The following is a 22,706-nucleotide window of genomic DNA, read 5'->3' as shown; positions in this document are numbered from 1 at the left end:
ATCTGCTTGCTAATCCAGCTTATTGGGGGGGAGAAGCAAGCAATGCATCAGGCATTGTTGATAGGTTAGTGACATTGCAAGACATAACATGCAGTAAGAAAGGGGTTAATGCCATTTGAATGAATTCAGTGCTCTTGGCAGGGAGCATGGCTGGCACTGAGACTGCACCTCTCAAGGTTGGCCTTTTGAATGTGTTCTTCCCTGGATAAGGAGTTTGTATGTTTATCCCTTTTTTGGCATTAAATTAAGTCACTTAAATCTGAATGTTCCCATGTCTGTTAAGCATTTATTTCTTACCCTTCACTTATGTCCTATAATTAATTTGTAATAAAATGTGTAGCTGTCTTGGAACATGCTTCACAGAATACCGGTCTGAATAATTTACAAAACCTGATTTTTTTTTTTAACTGCTTCAGTACCTTGCTTAAATCATGGATCTTTTGGCACTACAAATAAAAAATATATGGACCATGGTAGAGATTGTGGTGTTGACCCACATGTGTAGACTTGGAATTGCAATTCATCTTGACTCTCCTGCATAGAGCTGAAGGAGTACTCTGGTCAAAAAAATATTGCTGGAATTGGACATTAATCTCTGGCCTTGCTTACCTGTTCTTGGGATACAAGACCTATCACTCAGACGTTGAGTTATCATAATATCAGAGTCAATGTTTAACCCTCATCGGAACTTACCAAAACACATTCTTGGCCATAGAATTTCCATAGCTATTTGTGAGAAGTCATAGCTGTAAAGCACTCTAGGAAGTCCTGACGTGAAAGGAATGATATGAAGGCAAGTTTTTGAAGTCAATGAAATTACTATATGATTTGGAGAATTATTTAATCAGCTAGGTTACAGGAAAATATTACCCTTTCTGTCAAGTGTACACTAAGCACTATTGTGTTATAAGAATAACTGTTTTCTTTTACTGAAAAATGAAAAACCAACTTCCAGTCTGAAAGCATTTTGACACTATCAAAATGTATGGTGTGTGTTGGGGGGGGGGGGGGCGTGGTCGAGGCTCCTGCTGTTCTCCCAGTTTTTGCACAGGCATTTTGTTATTGTCATAGGTCCCTCAATGTTTTAGCAAATTAATTATTCTTAAAGGTAAGCTATTTATGTATTGTATAGTTATGTAGTAAAGAAACAAACATGGAACTTGATACCTGCCAGAAAAAAAGTGGAAATTTTACGGTTACATCAATTATTTTGCAGTAATTTTTTAACCAAGTGTCGCTGTGGTGTAATTTTTAATTGATACACTGTCTCAGCAACTGTATAAAACAAACTATGTAAATAAAATGTTAGTTCTCAGTGCAAGATACAATTAGATAATGAGTTTAATTACAGTTTTCTTTAGAGAAGAAAGCATGAAAGTTTTCTTCTCTGAGGAAATGTATGGAGAAAAGAAATAATAAAATTAGATGACTTTATTCAAACATTTCCATTATTTTCTACCTTTTTTCTGGCAGCTATTTCCATCTTTGCTGTTTCCCTTATTTTTATTTAAAAGAAATCCTTACAAAAAAGCACTTCTTAGGTGTGTTCTTTATGGAAGTGGTTTTAAACTAGTTAATACCATATATCCTGAGTAAATTTCAGGTTGTCCACCTGCACCCTTCTGCACTCTCAGCTTCGTTCTGATGCTGAGCTAAGTTCCAAAATAGAAAAAGTAATTAAATGTCAGTTAAAAACTACATTTCTATTATTTCACTAAAAGAAAATCCAAATTTTGAATATTTGAAATAGAAAACAAATAACTTGGCCTTTCATTCATAGCCCCATTTTGCCTATTGCAATCAAATCTTTAAAACAAGGGTTGGAGTTGAAACTTACTTACATTCTTGTTCCCAGGTCTTCCAAACTACTTGGGATAAATCCCAATAAAATAGTCCTTGGATATTAATGGGATTCAATGACTGATATTTTTTCAGGCAACTCATGCCAGTATTATAAAGCTTATGATGGTCATAGATATCCTGGAGTTCCTGGAATTTTCATGTATCAAATACAAAGAAATCTGCTGCAAAATAAATTACACTTGAGAGATCATACAAAACAAGGCACCTAACTTGCATAAAAAGTGTGCCTGCAATTTGTGTATTTTCAATTAAGTTACCGTTGGGCTTTTTGATGTGGTTGTGGGTGGGATGCGAAGATGACCCACACTTCTGTGGTCGGTCCTTTTCTCTCTGACATGATTCATTTTTCTTTTGCAGTTGTTTGTTGAGCAGCGCAGAAATAATCGGTTAAAATGGCAGACAATAATGTTGTTAACAATGGCAAAGACGAGGCTGGCCAGAGCACAGAAGATGTTTGCCGGGACTACCTGCGCAATGTCTGCTATCGCGGCAAGACCTGCAAGTACCTCCACCCGGATATAAATGAGGTACATGACCTAGGTGTGAAAAAGAATGAGTTTGTCTTCTGTCATTATTTTATGAATAATGTTTGTACCCGTGCAAAATGCACATTCATACACGGGACAGCAGAGGATGAAGAATACTACAAAAAAACAGGGGAGCTTCCCCTGCATTTGCGTTCCAAGGTGGCTGAAACCTATGGTCTCTCAGTTTCTGACCTGCCTGCTGATAAAGGTGAGATCCCGGTATGCCGTGACTACCTCAAAGGTGATTGTCAAAGAGGATCAAAGTGTAGGTTTCGTCATTTCAAACGTGACAATTTAGAACATGATATCAAGCTGACACGAGACCCTCCACTGTCTCAGCCAGTTCGTAGATATGATCGATCGGATAATGACAGCGGTATCAATTGTTATGAGTATGATCACCGCTTGAAGAGGAGAAAGTTAGAAGGGTTTGAGTTTGAAGTCTATGAATATGATCTTTCAAATCGGCGATCAGTTGATCCTGGATACTTGGAGGAGGAGAACATTATGCTGCGAAACCGAAATGAGGAGCTCAAAAAGCAGGTGTCAAATTTGATGGGCAACAATGAGGTCCTTTTGGAGCAGAATGCATTTCTCCGCAACCAGATCAAGGCAGCAATGCTGAACTCCATGCCCACAACAGCAACAACTGGGAGATTTGGCCACTGCACTTCTCCAGGGGTTAAGACAAGGGGACTTTGGGAGTAAATTGCTTCCAAAAATTACAAAATAATTCTTAGCATCTCAGCACTGATCCTATATGTTAAGTCTTTACTCCTGTGACTTTGAATGAGGTTGGGGAGGGTGGGAAAATATTATTGGAATATTCAAACCTTGAAACATTGTTTATTGCTTTTAAAATATAAGGTCAAGATACATAACTAAGTTTCTTGACAAGGCTGCGCAAGAAGCATCAAATGAATTTTGGCTGGAATAACTTTTTTCTTGATGCTTGCAGCAATGGCTAAGTGAAATTACATTGGGTATATGTGTTAGTTGGAAGAGGCATTGAAGAGCTAGCGCCAAGTAGTTGCCCAAAGTAGGTCACCATTATAAAAATAAAATTGTTTGCAAAATGTGAATACAGTTTGCTGAGGAGTAAGTTTCTTAATGTTTTATCTTGTAAAAAGTAATGTACAAGGCAAAGGTTAATGACAATAGACTTTGTTTAAGTGAGTTACCACAAACCTTTTTTAAAATGGTGATCTGGGTTACAGTGTATCTGGCAATAGAATGATAGTATCCTTTAGTATGTTTTGAATGAACTGAACAAACCTGAGTATAGCAACTTTAGTGTTCCAAACCACCATTGAGTGAACTGGAACAGCTTCCAACATGTCTGAGATAATAATATAAAATCATGGCAAAGGAACACTAATGTTGAAGTACCTGGAAATATAATACAACACTGCAGTACATTTGCTCTCAAAGTTGTGTTGCCTTGCAAACAGTGCAGCTGGCATGAGCAAAACTAAACAAATTATATAGGCCATCCCTGTTTTGTCCAAAATGGACACTGGAATAAAAATGTGTGTTACAGCATCTCATTTTTAACTTTTTGGCAGTCTGCATATCCTGGATCTCATTCTCCCAAACCTTTGAAATAATACCAATCCTCAATGTGCTTGTAGTCTTTCCCTTGTCTTCCCACCCCACCTTGTCCTGCTCTCCTATGAATGTCACCAAAACAACCAAAATTTGAGACTGCACACTGATCTTGCTGATTATTGGCAGTTAAATCAGCAGTCTCCAGATGCGATGAAATAGAGAAGTCCTGAGAATTTGCAATTTTGCAGTTGCATTGGAATAAATGCAAGTATACAGTGATTCTGAATAAGTGAAATCTAATATCTCTTTTCATTTGATTGAATTCATACATTATGCTTCTAATCAAAATAATAGTAAATAAAATGATATTTGATGTTCACTTGGCTACAAAATATACTGGATCAGCATGTGGTGGTATTAATATGTTCCAGTTTTATTTCTTAAACTGCTCTCTAAGCTTTATGTAAGAAAGCAATCATACTAGAGACAGAAACAAAGCTTGTATGCAAGAAGGCGCATAATGTCACTGCTTGAGAGGTACACTTTCAGAACATTCTTTGGATTGTATGCATTTGGTAGTTTTTGAATATATAACTTACTATCAATGCTGAAAATCCTTCCTCACCCCTGCCCCCAACAGTATCTAGTATTATACAACCCTGTCTGAACTTAGTGAATGGGAATAGTTGCTTGCTTATGAATGGTTGGGAACAATATTATTCATCCTTTCCAGCCAAGGAGGCTAACCCCAGCCTTTACATATAAAAACTAAAATATATTTTTGAGATGTTTATTCTTTGAAGGCTTAAGGACAACTAGACAGTTTGGTTTTGGCTAATGTTGGTCAACTTAGCATGGACAATATATTCAAGATACACTTGAACTTATCTAAGATTAATCGGCCATTACTAAAATATCCATTATGTAGTTTCTTAGGATATTTTCTGAGTTTAAGGGCAAGTTGATTTCTATTGAGAAAATGGTGGTGATGCTCAGTAATTACAACCTTGCGTTTGTTATATAGTCTTGAAAATAATTTTTCTTGCCGCTCTCAATCATAGTTGTAAGGTGTGAAATGTTTAGGATTTTTGCGCTATTATTTTACTGTGCTAATTGTGATAGATTAATGCAAAATGAGTTGGGGCTCATGGGGTAAAAAGACTTTCAGAACATTAAAACTGTAGTGAATGTGCATAACAGTGATTGTTGATGTTGAATGCGTATTTCTGAATTATAATAATCACATTTGTATCTATTTAGGTTCCATCTTTCTACATTTGAGTTTGCTATTCCAAATACATTAATTAGATATTGATACACTGAAACATTTTCTAACAGTTCCTGTAAATGATAAGTCTGGATATTAAAGGCATTTGAATGGCTGATCTGAAATTTCATGCCTTTATATTTTATGGTTGTAAAGGTTTAAGCGTTTGTGTGAGGAGAAAAAACTTCGAGGTGGTTTAAATCAACTTTGACTCAAGCATACAAGATAACTTGTTTCTTGTTTAATGCCTTCCTTCTATTAGTTGCCCTAACTAGAAGCCTCCTCCATGCACTTGCAGTTTAATTTTACAGCTTTTAAAAATAAAGTTTCTGAAAGTCACTTTGTGTATGATAAAGTGCTTTTTTTTTCAATTATTAATCCATAGATTTTATTGTTGCACCATATGCACAAATCAAAGTATAGATTAGTGTTCAGCTATATAAAAAGGGTAGAGCAATTTACTGAACTCTTGGAAATATTGACCCAGCCTCAGCCCCAAGTCCTGCTTCCAGAAGCATAATTACTCTGAAAAATATGGCTATCATTGTGCAAATGTACTTAATAGCACATTTTTTTATCATTAAATACTATTAAAGATACAAATAGAAAAATGTGATGACCTTGCTGACCCTAGTAATGCAGATGTTTCTGATGGAAGCTCTCATAGTTTGGGGCTACCTGGCCATTCTTTGCATTTTACTAAAGCTCCCCTTGATACTAAAATTGGAAAAGATGTGTTGTAGATCTAAAGTTAAGATGTTGAAACTTGTATTACATTTGAGAGCTTTATTCTTAATAAAAGTCAGGAAACTATTTTTCCAAATTTCTTTCTTTGTTTCCTGAGCCAGGCACTTGTCCGGGTGTGTTGCAGGATGCACCGTCTGAACCTTTCCAAGATCTTGTTGCTTTTTGAATATTTAAATAGGATTATCACAGTATCCAATCATTTTCCACTGCATTTTCTATCAGGAGATAGCAAGCACAGACCTGAAAAGGATAATTGTGCCCAATGGGCTGTGATTTACTCACTCAACAAAATGACAGGGCAAAACCCTGTAATTGGACGTAAATCATTAAGTTGTGATTGGATTTACTATCATATTGATAGATATTTTCTTGCTCAAGAGTAACCATGATCTGCTTTAGTCCAGCCTGGTAGTCTTTCATTAGTTGAGTTTCCAGGCTTCAGTGATTCCCTAATATTTGGATGATAGCTTTTAATTTCAATAACATTTTTATAGCAGAATGCCTGAAACAGCTTGTTTTGTTACATAGTTATGTAAGAAAGCTGATCTATCACTCTGATAATTTGTATCTGACGGTGCATGTGTAAGATTCCAAATATGGCGCAAATTCCGCATTCACTAAAAAGCAGCAATCCAAAGCATATAATACAGCAATCTCAAACATCTGAGCTGTAGAAAATCCCCATTTAAAACAAAGCAAGTTCCTCAACACAATGAAAAAAATCTGGTTGAGTTTTGCACTCCTCCTTGATGATGATCCCTCGCCCCCACAGGTGCATTCAGTGCCCTCCTATGCACACACACCCCATCCATCTGCGCACACACTATTTTAGAGACTTGTATCTGAGAATATTTTCCCCAAACCACTTCTATCTCCCCCTATACACTACTGTCATCATTATTTAGAAAATTCCTTTTATTGCTCCTGTCAGAAGCCTCTTCCTCCCTGCCCCCCCCCCCCCCCCCAAATCAATCCCAGTCTTTATTGATTTTAAGGTCTCTGTTTCTAATTTTGGTCCTTGCTTGTTTTTTGTGAATAGCAGTTTTGCCACGCCAAGGGTTTTGTGATTCAATTATCCTGATAAATTGCACTAAAGTGCAGGGGATGCAGACAATAAGTTTGCACAGGAAGTAAGTTGGAAACAGCAGGACCAAAGTGAAAAAAACAAGCAAATTAGTAGAAAGCAGATTGGGACTGAAAATGAGAAGACAAAACCAACTTGAAGATCTTAACAGGAGAAAAAGGTAGTGATAGTTGAAAGGGAATATTTAATCCAGAAGTAGTAGGACAGGAAGTTCAACGGTCAAGAAAGAGTGGTAAGCAGTGCTAGACTACAAGTCGAAATTAAATGTCAACATATATAGTGCATTGTCTCTCGGTGCACAATGATGTGAAAAGTGTGAATATAACTAAAATATCCTGAGTGAAAGCCAAAGCCCAATGATGGCAATGGGGGTGGTTTTAATTTTGAATCTTGATAAGGTAAATCAGAGTTTAAGTACCGTTAAACAGCTGTTAGTGTAGTACCACTGCATCATTGTTTTTTCTGTGGCTGATGCACATGGGTGGTTACATCAGTCAACCATCTTTAACTTGTTAATGTAAATACACATTTTTGATAGACAAAATGTAGTTCATTATATATGTATACTTGTATGAATTCATCTTGATGCTACCAGACTAAAAGTGTAATAGAGTGATTACTGTCTAGCCTTTAATTTCAAGCCTTTAACATTGTTTAATGTATATTTAAGTCTGCTTGAATCTTTCCCCCCCCCCCCCCGAAGACATTCTTCTGAGTGAATGGTTCCACTTCAACAGAAAAGACATTGTTATAATTCAGGAACCATATTGTGGTCTTCAGTTTTCCATTTGCTTCATCTCTGTAAGTGAAGGTGGCAATAAAGGCATGAAGAATAATCCTGCCTGTGCCCTGACAATGGCTGTGTTGCTCTAAGGACTTCCTGAGAGGAGCTGTAAGGAAAAAGGACACAGTCTTTTCAAGAAGTCAACTTCTCCATTTTGGCAATGTTGTAAGTTTTAATTATTGTGCTATATTGTATCTTGTCAATTGTTCTACTTCTGTAATATTTTTCTCTTGGAATAAATCTGGACACATTCTTCCTGCTTATTCCCTTGTTCAATGACTTGGTGGTATGGTATTGTTCCACCTTGTGATGTCACCAGGAAATGGTTGTATTCCTTAAAAAGTGGTTTGTTACATTCAAAGTCAACAACAGAGAACAGATCCAACTAATTTGCTTAAGGCAAAATACAAAGCTATATAATCATATTTACAGGAGACTGTTGCTTGGGAGATTGAATTCCTGCCATAAAAACTACAGAAGCCATTGTGGTGAAACTGTAGCAACCAGTGCCAGGTACATATTTCAAACACTTTTTTCCCCCCTCATTGGTTAGATGTGTTTTGTTTATGATTGTTTGAGTGCAGGAAACCACTAGTATTTTGTCATCTCACCAGGCCATTGAGTGGACACAAGAAATCCCCCAAGCAGAACAGATTTTTTTCCCAAGTCCTTTAGATTCTAAGCTGCATGCCAGTATCTTCCATGAGTTATCTTTAAATTTTTAAATGTTTGAGATAAATGTAATTAACTTCCTACTAACTTAGTTGTTTACAGCAAATATAAAAGGCTATAATCCCACCATCCTTTGTTTTTATTTTGAGATATGGATATTCCATACACTTATTCTAAAGGTTTAACTGATTTAATTTCTAAATGCTATATCAGGTTTAATCCCCTCTTTAGCTCCAGGTCACTGTGGGCTTGATTATGCAGACATACCTGTGATCAGTTTCTAATCATCTGCTATAATATTTCTGTAGTTAAATACCTGAACTATGGGAGAATTGTTAGTGGTTGCATTTTTAGAAAATATCCTATGGGGATGTACCATTTAACATAAGGAGTTGCTGGCTAATTAAAATAGAATTTGTATTTGCGAAATGCCCATTTAGACAGTTGCTTATTTTGGAAGGTTGACTACATTTTTCATTCAGTTGGCAAGACAAAAAAAGTCTTAAAATTAAACTATGTAATCATCAAATAGATGGCCTTGTATTGAGGTGGGATAGGTTGATGGAGTCCAAACACAACACAAGGACATTCTCAGTAACCGTTCAGTTTAAAGTCTGGTGCAATGTCATGGTGCCTCAGGCTTTTAAAAGTTTAAATATATATTTGTTCCCTGATGTTGATAACATTTTCATTTTATAGTTTTAGGATTATCCACCATTGAGGTATTGATGATAAAAGTGGGCCTTTCCATACCTGCCAGGTGAATAAAGTTAAAACAAGCCAAACAAGTAAAAATAATTCTGCAAATAGAGCTGAATTTCAAGTCTAGCCTAGTAGTTTGAAATTACATTTGATCCACTTGCCTTAATCTGTACATCTCATAATTATGGGCGGTTGCAGTGTTTCTGTTCTAAAAATTAAATTACGACTCAGATCTTTAAAAACCAAACTGGCACTGAAAGTAATCTATCTGAATTTAAATTGTATATTGGTCTTTCTCTACCCTAAGCTACTCAATCTCCTTTTGTGTTCCCTAGCCAAGATGACAGCAAGCACTGATTCCTGGTATATCCTAAGGTCAAGAAGTACTATAGGTGCGCCAAAGCTGTGGTCACTTAATATCTCTTTCCTCTGCCTCCCCATTTCCAGTCTCACTTCAGTGCCCCATCCTGCAAACTTGACCTTATTGGCAGTTTTTAATGTGCTAATATGCTTTGCTCTATTTTTTTGTTTTTGCTTGAAATGATTTTATCCATGGAGAAAGGTGAATCCTTGCCCCAGATTTTGTTTCATCTTCAGATCAGAAGTTCTTGCTCCTCAAGCATCCTCAACTGAGGTTACTAACTTAACCACAGAAAATTGAACTGAAGATCATACCGGTCTTAGAGTTGACAGTATTATATATCTTCTTTAACATTCTGAAAAGATATTACACTTATTTTAAAGACATGCAGCTCCGCTTGATATTGACAGGATGCCAATGCTGCAGCTATTTACGATTAAGGTTTGAGCTGAAAAAGGAATTTCCGGGTAATGTTTGACTGGGAGCGCCTTTTCAGGTTAAGGTGTTATGGGTATGGGTCATTTGGTAGCACTTTAGCCTGACTCAGAAGGCTGCCGTTTAAATCCATCTCCACTGGTGTAGAGGGGTTTCAGTCCTTGACAAGTGAACACAAAAGATGCCATTATTTGCAGAATAGAGACATAGCTTGGCCAACATTCCTTTCTCAACCAATTTACCAAAACGAATGAACTGGAGGTTCATCTCATTGCTGTTTATTGGATTTTGCTGTGTGCAAAATGGCTGCTGCATTTGCCACATAATAATCACTGCTGCTAAGAGGAATTCAACTGAGGCTTTGGCGCTATATAAAATTAGTCCTTTATGCTGGTATGTAGGTTTTAAATTGCCTCTTTACATGGAATGCTCAGCTCAGATATTATTGAGAATATTCATAAGACATTACAGCAATCTCATGAGCATCTTAATTACCATATTAATAAAACATTATTAAACAGTTATTTTCTATGCTGTCTTGTCTTTTTGCTCCCCATCTTCTCCTTTCCATCTTTATAATCTTCCTACTTTAGCATTTAGCTTTATTTAAGCTGCAGTAAAGTAACATAGATAAGAGAATTGTCTAGTTTTATCTGGTGAATTTATCTGTTTTCCTGTGGCTCTGTGACTTGTCTGTTTTGGAGCAGGCTGAATTTTTTTTTAGCAGAATGAGACAAATCGTTGAAGTCTGCTCTGACTGGATCTGAGTGAAGGAGCAAAATTTTGATGTTTTACAGCTGACTGCTTACGGCAAAAATTGCAAAGCTCCCAGCAAGATAATTATTAGCAGTCAAGGTAAGAGTATGCGCAGAAATAATATTTGAGTGGAATTCTGAGAGTTAACCACAAAAAATTAATTTTTTTTAACATGGCAGATGAATTGCTAGAAAAAAGGGATCAAGTGGCTCCTTTTTGAAGATGTGAAGCAAGTTTAATGCATACATTGGCGGCATGAATTTAAAACAGTAAAAGAGCTGGCATATTGCAAGCTGTCTGCATAGGTTCTTTCATCAAGCTAATTCTGACAAAGAAATTCTGAATCTTGAACTGCTGGAAGCATTTTCTGGAGCCACATATGACTACAAGCACTCATATCAGAGGTTTGGTGTCTGTTGTGATTGTATTGTAGAAACATAAGGCTGCCATTGGCACTTTATAGTCCCAATTGGTGGAACCACCATTTAAAGGAAATAATATGTGCTCATGCCAGGTTTAGAGTCTAGGAATGCTCTAATACCTCTTAAAGTGAACTGCGCTGCTGTTCACAGAGTAAAGTTACTAACAGCTAACGTTTTGTATTATTTGTTAATCTAGTGCTTGTTTGGAGAGGGAGAGTAATAGGGTTTCACTGGGAGATGAGTTAGTTGCAAATGATGGAAAAATTGGAAACCATTCAATCATCTATGGATAGTGTTGCCAGGCTGGCCCATGTACTCCAGGGCATTAATGGTAACTGACTAGACTGTCTGATCATTAATTGGACCTCAAGGGCACCTCCATGCTGCAGTTGAATGGGAAACCCAGTCCAAAAGAAATGATTTAATGGGTAGGGTAATCCTTAATGGACAGGCAATGAAAGAGTAATCAATATGCTATTGTAATAAACTGAGTTAGTTAGTTAAATTCCAACAATGCCCTGCATATTCTTCAGGATTGGAGTTGTTACATCTAACTGGCCTCCATATTTTAGAAACAGAGGCATCCCAGAACTTACAGAATATTAACTTTCATAGTGTTTACCACAAGAGAAAGTGAGCAGGGCAGGTATCATTCGATAACTTGCTAAGTATTTTTAATAATTAAATTCAGTGTACTGTAAGAAGTAAGGGTTAATTTTTCAGTGTAATTCCCAGACATCATTAAGCTCTAGTCTAAAAACTATTTAACACTTTCAGGACTCGTGATGAGTTTTTTAACGTAAATGACAGTAGATTTTAATTAAGAATTTGTGTCCTAGATAAGTGGGCTGCTTTCCAGTGGGATTGCTTTCTAAAACTACCTATATGATCTATTAACTCATAAAGACTGTCCAGTATTAACTTGTCTAACTGTTCAGTTTATTCAGCTCAAAGGAAGAGGCAAAAAGCAGATAAGTATAAGATGGTAATCTCTATTTCATATCTTACATTTACCTGCTTTTTGCCACTTCCTTGTGTTTACACTTTTTTAATAAATATGTTTTCTGTTTCAGGTCTTTGACTCATGTTGGTATATGATCCCATTGGCACTTTATGTTTGAGATGGTGGGTATTGGCAGGTTGCTTGAATTTGCAAATATCACAGTACAGATTGAATATGTCAATGTTCACATGCAAACACCTTGCTGTAGAAGCAACACACACAAAATGCTGGTGGAATGCAGCAGGCCAGGCAGCATCTATAGGGAGAAGCGCTGTCGACATTTCGGGCCGAGACCCTTCGTCAGGACTAACTGAAAGGAAAGATAGTAGGAGATTTGAAAGTAGGAGGGGGAGGGGAAATGCGAAATGATAGGAGAAGACCGGAGGGGGTGGGATGAAGCTGAGAGCCAGACAGGTGATTGGCAAAAGGGATACTGAGCTAGAGAAGGGAAAGGATCATGGGACAGGATGCCTAGGGAGAAGGGGGGAGGGGAGCACCAGAGGGAGATGAAGAACAGGCAGAGTGATGGGCAGAGAGAGAAAAAAAAACTAAATATATCGGGGATGGGGTAAGAAGGGGAGGGGCATTAACGGAAGTTAGAGAAGTCAACGTTCATGCCATCAGGTTGGAGGCTACCCAGCCGGTATATAAGGTGTTGTTCCTCCAACCTGAGTGTGGCTTCATCTTGACAGTAGAGGAGGCCATGGATAGACATATCAGAATGGGAATGGGACATGGAATTAAAATGTGTGTCCACTGGGAGATCTTGCTTTCTCTGGCGGACAGAGCGTAGGTGTTCAGCGAAACGGTCTCCCAGTCTGCGTCGGGTTTCACCAATATATAAAAGGCCACACCGGGAGCACCGGACGCAGTATACCACACCAGCCAACTCACAGGTGAAGTGTCACCTCACCTGGAAGGACTGTCTGAGGCCCTGAATGGTGGTGAGGGAGGAAGTGTAAGGGCAGGTGTAGCACTTGTTCCACTTGCAAGGATAAGTGCCAGGAGGAAGATCGGTGGGAAGGGGTGAGGGGGATGAATGGACAAGGGAGTCGCCTAGGGAGTGATCCCTGCGGAAAGCAGAAAGATGGGGGGGGGGGGGGGAGGAAAGATGTGCTTGGTAGTGGGATCCCGTTGGAGGTGGCGGAAGTTACGGAGAATTATACGTTGGATCCGGAGGCTGGTGGGGTGGTAGGTGAGGATAAGGGGGACCCTATCCCGAGTAGGGTGGTGGGCGGATGGGGTGAGGGCAGATGTGTGGGAAATGGGAGAGATGCGTTTGAGAGCAGAGTTGATGGTGGAAGAAGGGAAGCCCCTTTGTTTAAAAAAGGAAGACATCTCCTTCGTCCTGGAATGAAAAGCCTCATCCTGAGAGCAGGTGCGGCGGAGACGGAGGAATTGTGAGAAGGGGATAGCATTTTTGCAAGAGACAGGGTGGGAAGAGGAATAGTCCAGGTAGCTGTGAGAGTCTGTAGGCTTATAGTAGATATCAGTAGATAGGCCGTCTCCAGAGATGGAGACCGAAAGATCAAGAAAGGGGAGGGAGGTGTCAGAAATAGACCAGGTAAATTTGAGGGCAGGTTGAAAGTTGGAGGCAAAGTTAATGAAGTCAACGAGCTCAGCATGCGTGCAGGAGAAGGCGCCAATGCAGTCGTCGATGTAGCAAAGGAAAAGAGGGCGACGGATACCTGTATAGACTTGGAACATGGACTGTTCCAAAAAGGCAGGCATAACTGGGACCCATACGGGTGCCCATGGCCCCCTCCGGTCTTCTATCATTTTGCATTTTCCCCTCCCCCTTCTACTTTCAAATCTCTTACTATCTTTCCTTTCAGTTAGTCCTGATGAAGGGTCTCGGCCTGAAACATTGACAGTGCTTCTTCCTATAGATGCTGCCTGGCCTGCTGCATTCCACCAGCATTTTGTGTGTGTTGCTTGAATTTCCAGCATCTGCAGATTCCTCGTGCTTACTTTGCTGTAGAGTTATGGATATTGATGAGAAACTGGTGTCCTGGCTCTTGTTTCCCCTTCCTTAATGCGTTTTGCATGTTGCTTGTTATGCTTACCTTTGAAACAATAACTATACCTTAAAAGTGTGCCATTAGTTGTAAAATTCTTTGCTGGACCCTGTGAAGAGGTGCTGTACAAAAGTGCATCTTTACAGAGATGTTAGGCCTAACTGTCATTTTCCAGCTCTATCTGAAATCAGCCAGCTGAGCATGGACTGTTGATAGTCAGATTTTCTGGACTTGGTTCAGTATCGCAGGAGTTATTCATTCACAAGGCCATTGGGAGAACTCAACATTTTTCTCTGAATGCTAGCCCACTTTTCTCTTTGGTTACCATAAGTCTAAGATGTAATTCCTCCAAAATAACTCAATCACTAGCCACAAAATAACAATATCTTGGATTTAAGTTTTTAAACACAACATATCTATAGTAAACTTATTCAAAATAGTTCTGTGGAAATTTTTTATATCTGCAGGATCTTCTAAGTCGGAGCAGGCATCAGCTCCTTTTAATAATTGATACTTGATACTAATATGGACTTGACTATAAATTCATTGGAATATCAGGAGAGGAGGAGATAAAAGAAAGAACTTATCCTATACCTGCTGTAAATTTTCTCTCCATGTTGTGCTTATTCTTGCTTGACGCTCAGTTCCAAAGGCATAATGGTTCTCTACCGTTAACATTAAGTGCATCGTAAACCTATTCTCACAACTAAGTACGACTGGATAGCAAATGGAAGATTTTTTTTCTGTGCCCCTGAGACATTTGAAGTGATTTTTTTTAAAAAAGGAAATCTACTATTTTGTAAAGTCATTTTACAATCTCAGGATTTCTTATTGTAATAATGTTTTTATAAGGTGTTTTAATGCAGTAGTAGCCAACTTGCACACAGCAAAAAGAAATAACCACAAAGGCTGTTTAAGTGATCATTTTTGCCAAGAAACTAGGGAGAATGACACTTATTATCTCTCTGCTTTTTAAATAGTTCTTTTAAAAAAATTGTGCATTTTTCGGTCACCACTTCAACTTCTCTCTCTGTCTCTGTCTTGTCTCTTCCTCCCTCCCCCCCCCCCCCCCCAGTCAGGAATCAAAAGGCTGAGTATAGTGGTACTAATGTTCTGAGCTGCATATATTTCAATGCAAGAAATATTATAGGAAAGGCAGATGAGCTCAGGGCATCGATCAGCACATGAAATTATGATTTTGTAGCCATTAGTAAAACTTGGTTGTGGGGGAGCAAGATGGGCAGCTCAATATTCCCGGGTTCCATTGTTTTAGACATGACAGAACAGGAGGGATAGAGGAGAAGGGGTGGAGTTAATAGTCAGGGAAAATGTCACAGCAGTGCTTAGTCAAGACAGGCTGGAGAACTTGTCTAGTGAGGCTTTATGGGTGGAACTGAGGAATCAGAAAGGTATGACCACATTAGTGTGATTATATTAAAGACCATTTAGAGGATTTTGTGGAATTCAGAGGAACAAGTTTGTAGAGTAATTGCAGACTGTTGCAAGAAATGTATGGTTGTGATAGTAGGTGATTTTAACTTTACACATATTTATGGGAAACCCATACTGTAAAAGGGCTGGATGGTATAGAGTTTGTCAAATGTGCCTTAATCAATACATAGAATTCCTAACGAGAGAGCATGCAATACTTGATCTGTTATTAGGGAATGAGACAGGGCAGGTAACAGAAGTTTGTGTAGGGGAACACTTTGCATCTAGTGATCATAATGCCATTAGTTTCAAGGTAATTATGGAAAAGAATTAGGTTTGGTCCTCTGGTTGAGATTCTAAATTGGAAAAAGGATCTGGCAACTATGGATTGGGACAGGCTCTTTTCTGGTAAAGGTGTGCTTAGTAAGTGGGAGGCCTTCAAAAGTGAAATTTTCAGAGTACAAAGCTTGTATGTAGAACTCAGCAGACCAGGCAGCATCTTTGGGAAAAAGTAAACAGTCGATGTATTGGGCCAGGGCCCTTCATTAGGACTCGTTTACTCTTTTCCATAGATGCTGCCTAGTCTTCTGAGTTTCTCTAGCATTTTGTGTGTGTTGCTTTGGATTTGCAGCATCTGCAGAATCTCTCATGTTTTTGAAAGCTTGTATGTGCCTGTTGGAATAAAAAGCAAGGATAACAGGTTCAGGGAACCTTGGTTTTCGAGAGATATTGAGGCCCTGGTTAAGGAAAAAGAGTTGCATAGTGGGTATAGGCAGGTAGGAACAAATGAGGGACTTGAGTATAAGAGAACACTAAAAGAAATCAGGAGGGTTAAAATAAACCATGAGGTTGGTCTAGCAGACATGGTGAAGGAGAATCCTAAGGGCTTCTACAGATATATTAATAGCAAAAGAATTGCAAGGAACAAAATTGGCCCTCTGGAGGATCAGAGTGGTAATCTCTGCATGGAGCCAAAAGAAATGAGGAGATCTCAAAATTGAGGTTTTGCATCTGTATTTACTTGGGAGATGGATGCAGAGTTTATAGCAGTAAGGCAAGGTAGCAGCGAGGTCATGGACCCTATACCGATTACAGAAGAGGAAGTGTTTGCTGTCTTGAGGCAAATCAGGGTGGACAAATCCCAGAGCCTGACAAGGTGTTCCCCTCGGACCGTGTGGCAAGCAAGTGCAGCGATTGCATGGGTCCTAACAGAAATATTTAAATCATCCTCACGATAGGTGAGGCATCAGAGGATTGAAGGATAGCTAATGTTCTGTTGTTTAAGAACAGCCTCAAGAATAAACCTGAAAATGATAGGCCGGTGAGCTCAACATCAGTAGTGGGAAAGTTACTGGAAGGTGTTACTTTTGGATAGACAAGGACTGATTGGGGATAGTCAGCATGGCAGTGGATGTAGTCTACATGGTCTTTAGTAAGGCTTTTGACAAGGTGCCACATGGGAGGCTGATCAAGAATGTTCAGTCAGTTGGCTTTCAAGACGAGGTAGTAAATTGGATTTGACTTTGGCTTTACAGGAGAAGCCAGAGAGGAGTAGTAGATAGTTGCCTCTCTGGCTGGGAAGTCTGTGACTAGTGGTATGCCACAGGGATTGATGCTGAGTCCTTTGTTGTTTGTCATCTATATCAATAATCTGGATGATAGTGTGTTTAACTGGATCAGCAAAATTTGTGGATGACACCAAGATTGGGCATGCAGTAGACAGCGTGGTGGACCATCATAGCTTGCAGCAGGTTCTGGATCAGCTGAAAAAATAGACTATAAATGGCTGGTGTTTAATGCAGACAAGTGTGAGGTGTTGCACTTGGGAGAACCAAGCAGGGTAGGTCTTACACAGTGAACAGTAGGGCACTGTGGATTGTGCTAGAACAAAGGGATCTGGGAATATGGGTTCATAATTCATTAAAAGTGGTGTCACAGGTAGGTAGCAGTGTAAAGAGAGCTTTTGGCACATTGGCCTTAAGTATTGAGTACAGGAATTGGGATGTTGTGTTGAAGCTGTGTAAGACATTAGTGAGGCCTAATTTGTAGTTTTGTGTGCAGTTTTGGTCACCTATCTACAAGAAATGTGTAAAAAAGATTGAGTAAGTACACAGAAAATTTATCAGTATGTTGCCGGGACTAAAGGACCCGAGGACTGGAAAGATTGAATCGGTTAGAACTTTGTTCTTTAGAATGTAGAAGATTGAGGGTAGATTTGATAGAAGTAGACAAAATTGCTAAGGATGTAGATAAGGTAAAGGTGGGCTTTTTCTACTGAGTTTGGGTGAGACAGCAACTGGTCATGGGTTAAGGGTGAAAGGTGAGATGTTTAGGGGGAACATGGGAAACTTCACTCAGGGTCGTGAGTGGGGAACAAGCTGCCAGCGCAAGAAGTTTGGATAGGTACATGGATGGGAGGGGTATGGAGGGCTTTGGGCCCGGTGCAGGTCGATGGGAATAGGGACTTTAAATGGTTCAGCACAGACTAGACAGGCTGATGTGCCTATTTATGTGTTGTAGTGTACTTTGACTCTGTGACTGAGGGTGGGCAGTTTTAGGGTGTGGAGATTGATGAGAAATGACTTTGGTAAGATCCACTGGTTCTTTTAATAGAATGTTAGCACATTCCATATACAGAGTACCATTGTCATTTGTGGCCTCCTGGTTCAATTCAAACTGTTTTGGCTGCCTTCTGCTCCAGGCTTAGCCCCTCAATGTCCACTGGCAGAAGGAACTTGGACTGCAGCCTTTCACCACTGGGCCTTTGCTTTGCTGTTCTGAGCCTCAGTTTGTCCCTCACCCCATACTCCTACGGCTAGAATGTGCTGTGCTCTTTGCCTCAGAATTCCCCAAAATTATCTTCAGATCCAAATTCCACTGAAGCAGCTGCTGGCTGTAGAGGAGTTCACATAGAACTGGAAGCGTAGTCTCTGTGGGACTTGGATGGACCTGAATCTGCTAGAAGTGTACAACTCTATGCTTCTGGCTGGCAGCATGTCAGACTCCATGAGGAAGGGCATCAAGAATTGGAGACCCATTTCTATTATAAGATCCTATCCAACGTCATTGGCAACTGGGTCATGTCTGCATTAGGACCAAAATCTGCTCTACCTGTCAGGAAAATCTCTGCTGAGGGATATCGATATGATTTCAAAAGAACTGGGATTTGGGGGGAGGGTCTGAAAATAAGATATTGAATCCATCTGGTCTACACAGATAGCCGTAATGCTGGGAAAAGGAAAGCTTCCCCATCAAATCTGGATTCTTCTGTCTTGTTTGTGTGGTGATTGGAATCCTTTGCTAAATCCACCAGGTAAGACTGTGGCATAAGATGGATGACATTGCCAAGCTGTGGGGGCACTCAGAACAAAGTCTCCGTGTACCTGGTCAACATCGCAGTCATTTGCCTGGATCCAGGCTTGGCTTGAACAGCATCTGTGACCAAATTAAGCAGACTTAAGGACCAGGGTCAACCACGGGAAGAGCTCTTCAGCATCTGGCCCAGCCGGTTGTCTGCACCTTTCACTGAAAGGTCTGACTTCCTGAAGATGCTGGGGATCTGGTTCAGAGCGGCACAGTCATGTAAAAAAAACTTGGCTTGAACAGATGGTCAACATTAAACTGAAATTGGGACTGTGGAAGAGATGCGCCTTCTGAATAATTGGTAAGAATCCAGTTTTCAGATGCAAGGTACACATACTGCTACTGTACTTGGCATAGGTGTGCCTATTCTCTTGTTTCACTGCCCTAGCAGTCACCCAAGCCATCTTCCACTTCACCTGGATAGCCAACGTGGAAAGTGTCTGAGTCATGATACACTAGTCCCTAGTGGAGTCCCATGGAGGCAAAAATGTAACTGGCATCAGGCTCTGCTTCGAACCCAAGTATGTGGCCACTGTGTGCTGAGATTTTACCTGTCCCTATTGCCACTCAGTGTCCCAAACTGTAGGACATAACTGGCAGAGTCATTCGCATTATCTTTAGCCACAGGTGAGGTACAAAAAGACTAGAGGATAACTCGTGTTATTTATTTAAGAAGGGCTTCAAGGACACACCAGTGAGTCTAACATCATAGAAACATAGAAAACCTACAGCACAATACAGGTCCTTCGGCCCACAAAGTTGTGTCGAATATGTCCTTACCTTAGAAATTACTAGACTTACCCATAGCCTTCTATTTTTCTAAGCTCCATGTACCTATCCAAAAGTCTCTTAAAAGACCTGTTGTATCCGCCTCCACCACCGTTGCCGGCAGCCCATTCCACGCACTCACCACTCTCCATGTTTAAAAAAAACTTAACCCTTGACATCTCTGTACCTACTCCCAAGCACCTTAAGCCTGTGCCCTCTTGTGGCAGCCATTTGAGCCTTGGGGGAAAAAGCCTCTAACTATCCGCACAATTAATACCTCTCATCATCTTATACACTTCTATCAGGTCACCTCTCATCCTCTGTCACTCCAAGGAGAAAAGGCAAAGTTCACTCAACCTGTTTTCATAAGGCATGCTTCCCAATCCAGGCAACATCCTTGTAAATCTCCTGTGCACCCTTTCTATGGTTTCCACATCCTTCCTGTAGTGAGACGACCAGAAATGAGCACAGTACTCCCAAGTGGGGTCTGACCAGGGTCCTACATAGCTGCAACATTACCTCTCAGCTCCCAAATTCAATTCCACAATTGATGAAGGCCAATACACCATACGCCTTCTTAACCAGAGTCAACCTGCACAGCTGCTTTGAGCATCCTATGGACTCAGACCCCAAGATCCCCCTGAACCTCCATACTGCCAAGAGTCTTATCATTCTGCCATCCTGTTTCATCAGTGGTGAGAAAGTTACTCGAGTTTCTAAAAGACTGGATTTACCAGGATTTTACATCGTCACCATGGCTTTGTGAATGTGAAATCATGTCTCAAAATTGATGGAGCCTTTTGAGGACGTAACAAAGAAGACTGATGAGGTCTGCACAGTTGATGGTGTGTACATAGATTTTGCCAAGGCTTTTGATGAGGTACTCTGTGGTAGGCTTGTCTGGATGACAGCCTTTTTGACATGATAAGTTTGTGGGTGACACCAAAATTTGTGGTTTGGTGGAAAGTGATCTTGAGTAAACATCATAGCTGATGGTACCTGTCATCTGGTTCAATCCAAGTAGGTATCCTTCTAAGTCAGGTGGTTATGACCGGAAATCCAACTACAGATTTCACTACATAAATGAGGCTGATGTGCTGGTGCAGTATTGGTCTGGTCTATTGGTGGTGCTATCTTTCAGATGAGTAATTAAACTTGGGTGAATATAAAAGAGCCAATGGCTTTTTGAAGAGGGTATTGGTTGAATCAATTGCTGTGTGCTGATGTGCAGTTATGTTTTACAATATATTGAAACTCATCTTCAACTATATTATATACATGAATTATAAGTTCTACTACAGCTCTGGTCTGATGGATGACTGAACAGGTGCTTAAGAAATTTATATTATTTATCAATAAAGTTGAAGTAATCTAGTTCCTCACATAATAATTATTACAAATTATTGTTATTTACAACAAAGCCAGTTTACTGTCCTTAATCAGTATGCAAAGTATCCAACCAGTTGACAAAATATATTTGGACTGTGTAACTTGAGTTTAATTTATTTCCCTAAGCATGACTTAGAAGGATGCCTACTGTTACATTTGTTAACAGTTAACTGTTAAATTTTTAACTGTTAAATTTGTGTCTGCACTAATTTAATACTATTGTCAACCTCTCATCAGCACACTCTTGGAATTCCAATGCTTCAACACCAGAAGAGTTAGGAGTGGATAAATTCAGCGCTGATCGCTTCAGACTCATCTACCTCTCAATAGAGTCCACGATTTTGTTGAGAGAATGGAAAAGTTGCACATGCTTCTGAAGGGTACTCTCAGCATGTCAGTGTCTCCACATCCAGGTTGCATCAAAGAACAGACAAGTTAAATGATCATAAAGAGAGAAATAAGCTACTACAAAAAAAATTACTATATATACAAATGGAGGCACACATCTTAGCCATCAATACTGGCCAGATTAAATTTGAAGACATACGTTAAGTGTCATTGAGTTCCTGTCTCCACTTTATCCACTTAGCACTCATTTATAGTGAAAATCTTGTGTTTTAACATCTAGATCTGTCTCATTTGTCTGAAAAGTCTGCGTGCCTTACTCCGGCCATTTTTCTCTCTCCCTTCCCCCTTACTCATTATTTTCCTTCATCCCTTTCTCTTTTCACCTTCATTGCACTTAAAGAAGGGTGAATGAGATACCAGGATGCATTTTAGAGAGGTGAAGCACATCATAAAGGTTGTCAAGCTGATAGTCATGAACTCTGATTGTGAACAAGCTGATGCTCAAGATCCTCACCCCTCTTGGTTCTGTGCATATTGTCATAGCTTCACTAATTTCATCATAAAAATTGAGATATGGGGGGGGGACCTTGGAGTGCAAGTTCATAGGACATTGTAAGTGGGGGCCTAATGCAGGTAATGGGATTAGTATGGAGAGGCATTACAGCATAGACAAGATAGGCTGAGGGTTCTGTTTCTATGATGTACCATTCTATGAAATTTCCTTGTCCATATTCACAACCACCTATTCAAACTTGCCATTGCATATGATATCTATACCCATCAGTTGAATGACAACACCAAGACAACACCCTATGTTACTTATAATGACACTTTCCACTGTAGCCTTTACTCCAATGAGACTGTTGAAGAGGTGGCCTTCAAAAATATCTGTTATAACCTTACCTACATCTTTTGTTCCCAGTAAAGCCTTTACTTTTCCACTCAGTTGTTCTCCCTGATAGCTCATCGTTTATCGTTTCTGTTTAGGGGATGCAAGTTGGGCATATGAACATTTAGCCGGACCACATTCAGCAGATTAAACCCTATACTCCATTGTCACTAGTTCAGTGTGTGTGTTATGCAAATATTATCCTTCTCAAACCTTTAAGGAAAGCTGTAGAACTTGTATGCAGTGTTCTCCACTGAGGTTGACTTAATTTGGATGTTTGTGAAGTACCAGTATGTTCATTTCTTGGCTGTGGACTCTCCATCGTCTTT

The 22,706-nt window shown here is 39.6% G+C and overlaps 1 protein-coding gene across 6 annotated transcripts in view; it reads left to right on the top strand.

Annotated features, from left to right (window-relative positions):
• LOC140741115 (zinc finger CCCH domain-containing protein 10-like) overlaps positions 1 to 21,698 on the top strand; it is a 76,165-nt gene extending 54,467 nt beyond the window's left edge. For all 6 annotated transcript variants that reach the window (XM_073070899.1, XM_073070900.1, XM_073070901.1 and 3 more), the window contains 4 exons: positions 2,221 to 9,586; positions 10,718 to 10,845; positions 12,242 to 12,293; positions 21,378 to 21,698. In XM_073070899.1, the coding sequence (XP_072927000.1) occupies positions 2,256 to 3,098 (843 nt within the window). In that variant the 5' untranslated portion in view covers positions 2,221 to 2,255 and the 3' untranslated portion in view covers positions 3,099 to 9,586; positions 10,718 to 10,845; positions 12,242 to 12,293; positions 21,378 to 21,698. The remainder of the gene's footprint in view (positions 1 to 2,220; positions 9,587 to 10,717; positions 10,846 to 12,241; positions 12,294 to 21,377) is intronic.
• Positions 21,699 to 22,706: the final 1,008 nt, after the last annotated feature.

Source organism: Hemitrygon akajei, chromosome 18 (assembly GCF_048418815.1).
Source record: "Hemitrygon akajei chromosome 18, sHemAka1.3, whole genome shotgun sequence".
NCBI classification, from domain to species: domain Eukaryota; kingdom Metazoa; phylum Chordata; class Chondrichthyes; order Myliobatiformes; family Dasyatidae; genus Hemitrygon; species Hemitrygon akajei.
This window is presented reverse-complemented; position numbering and strand designations above follow the sequence as displayed.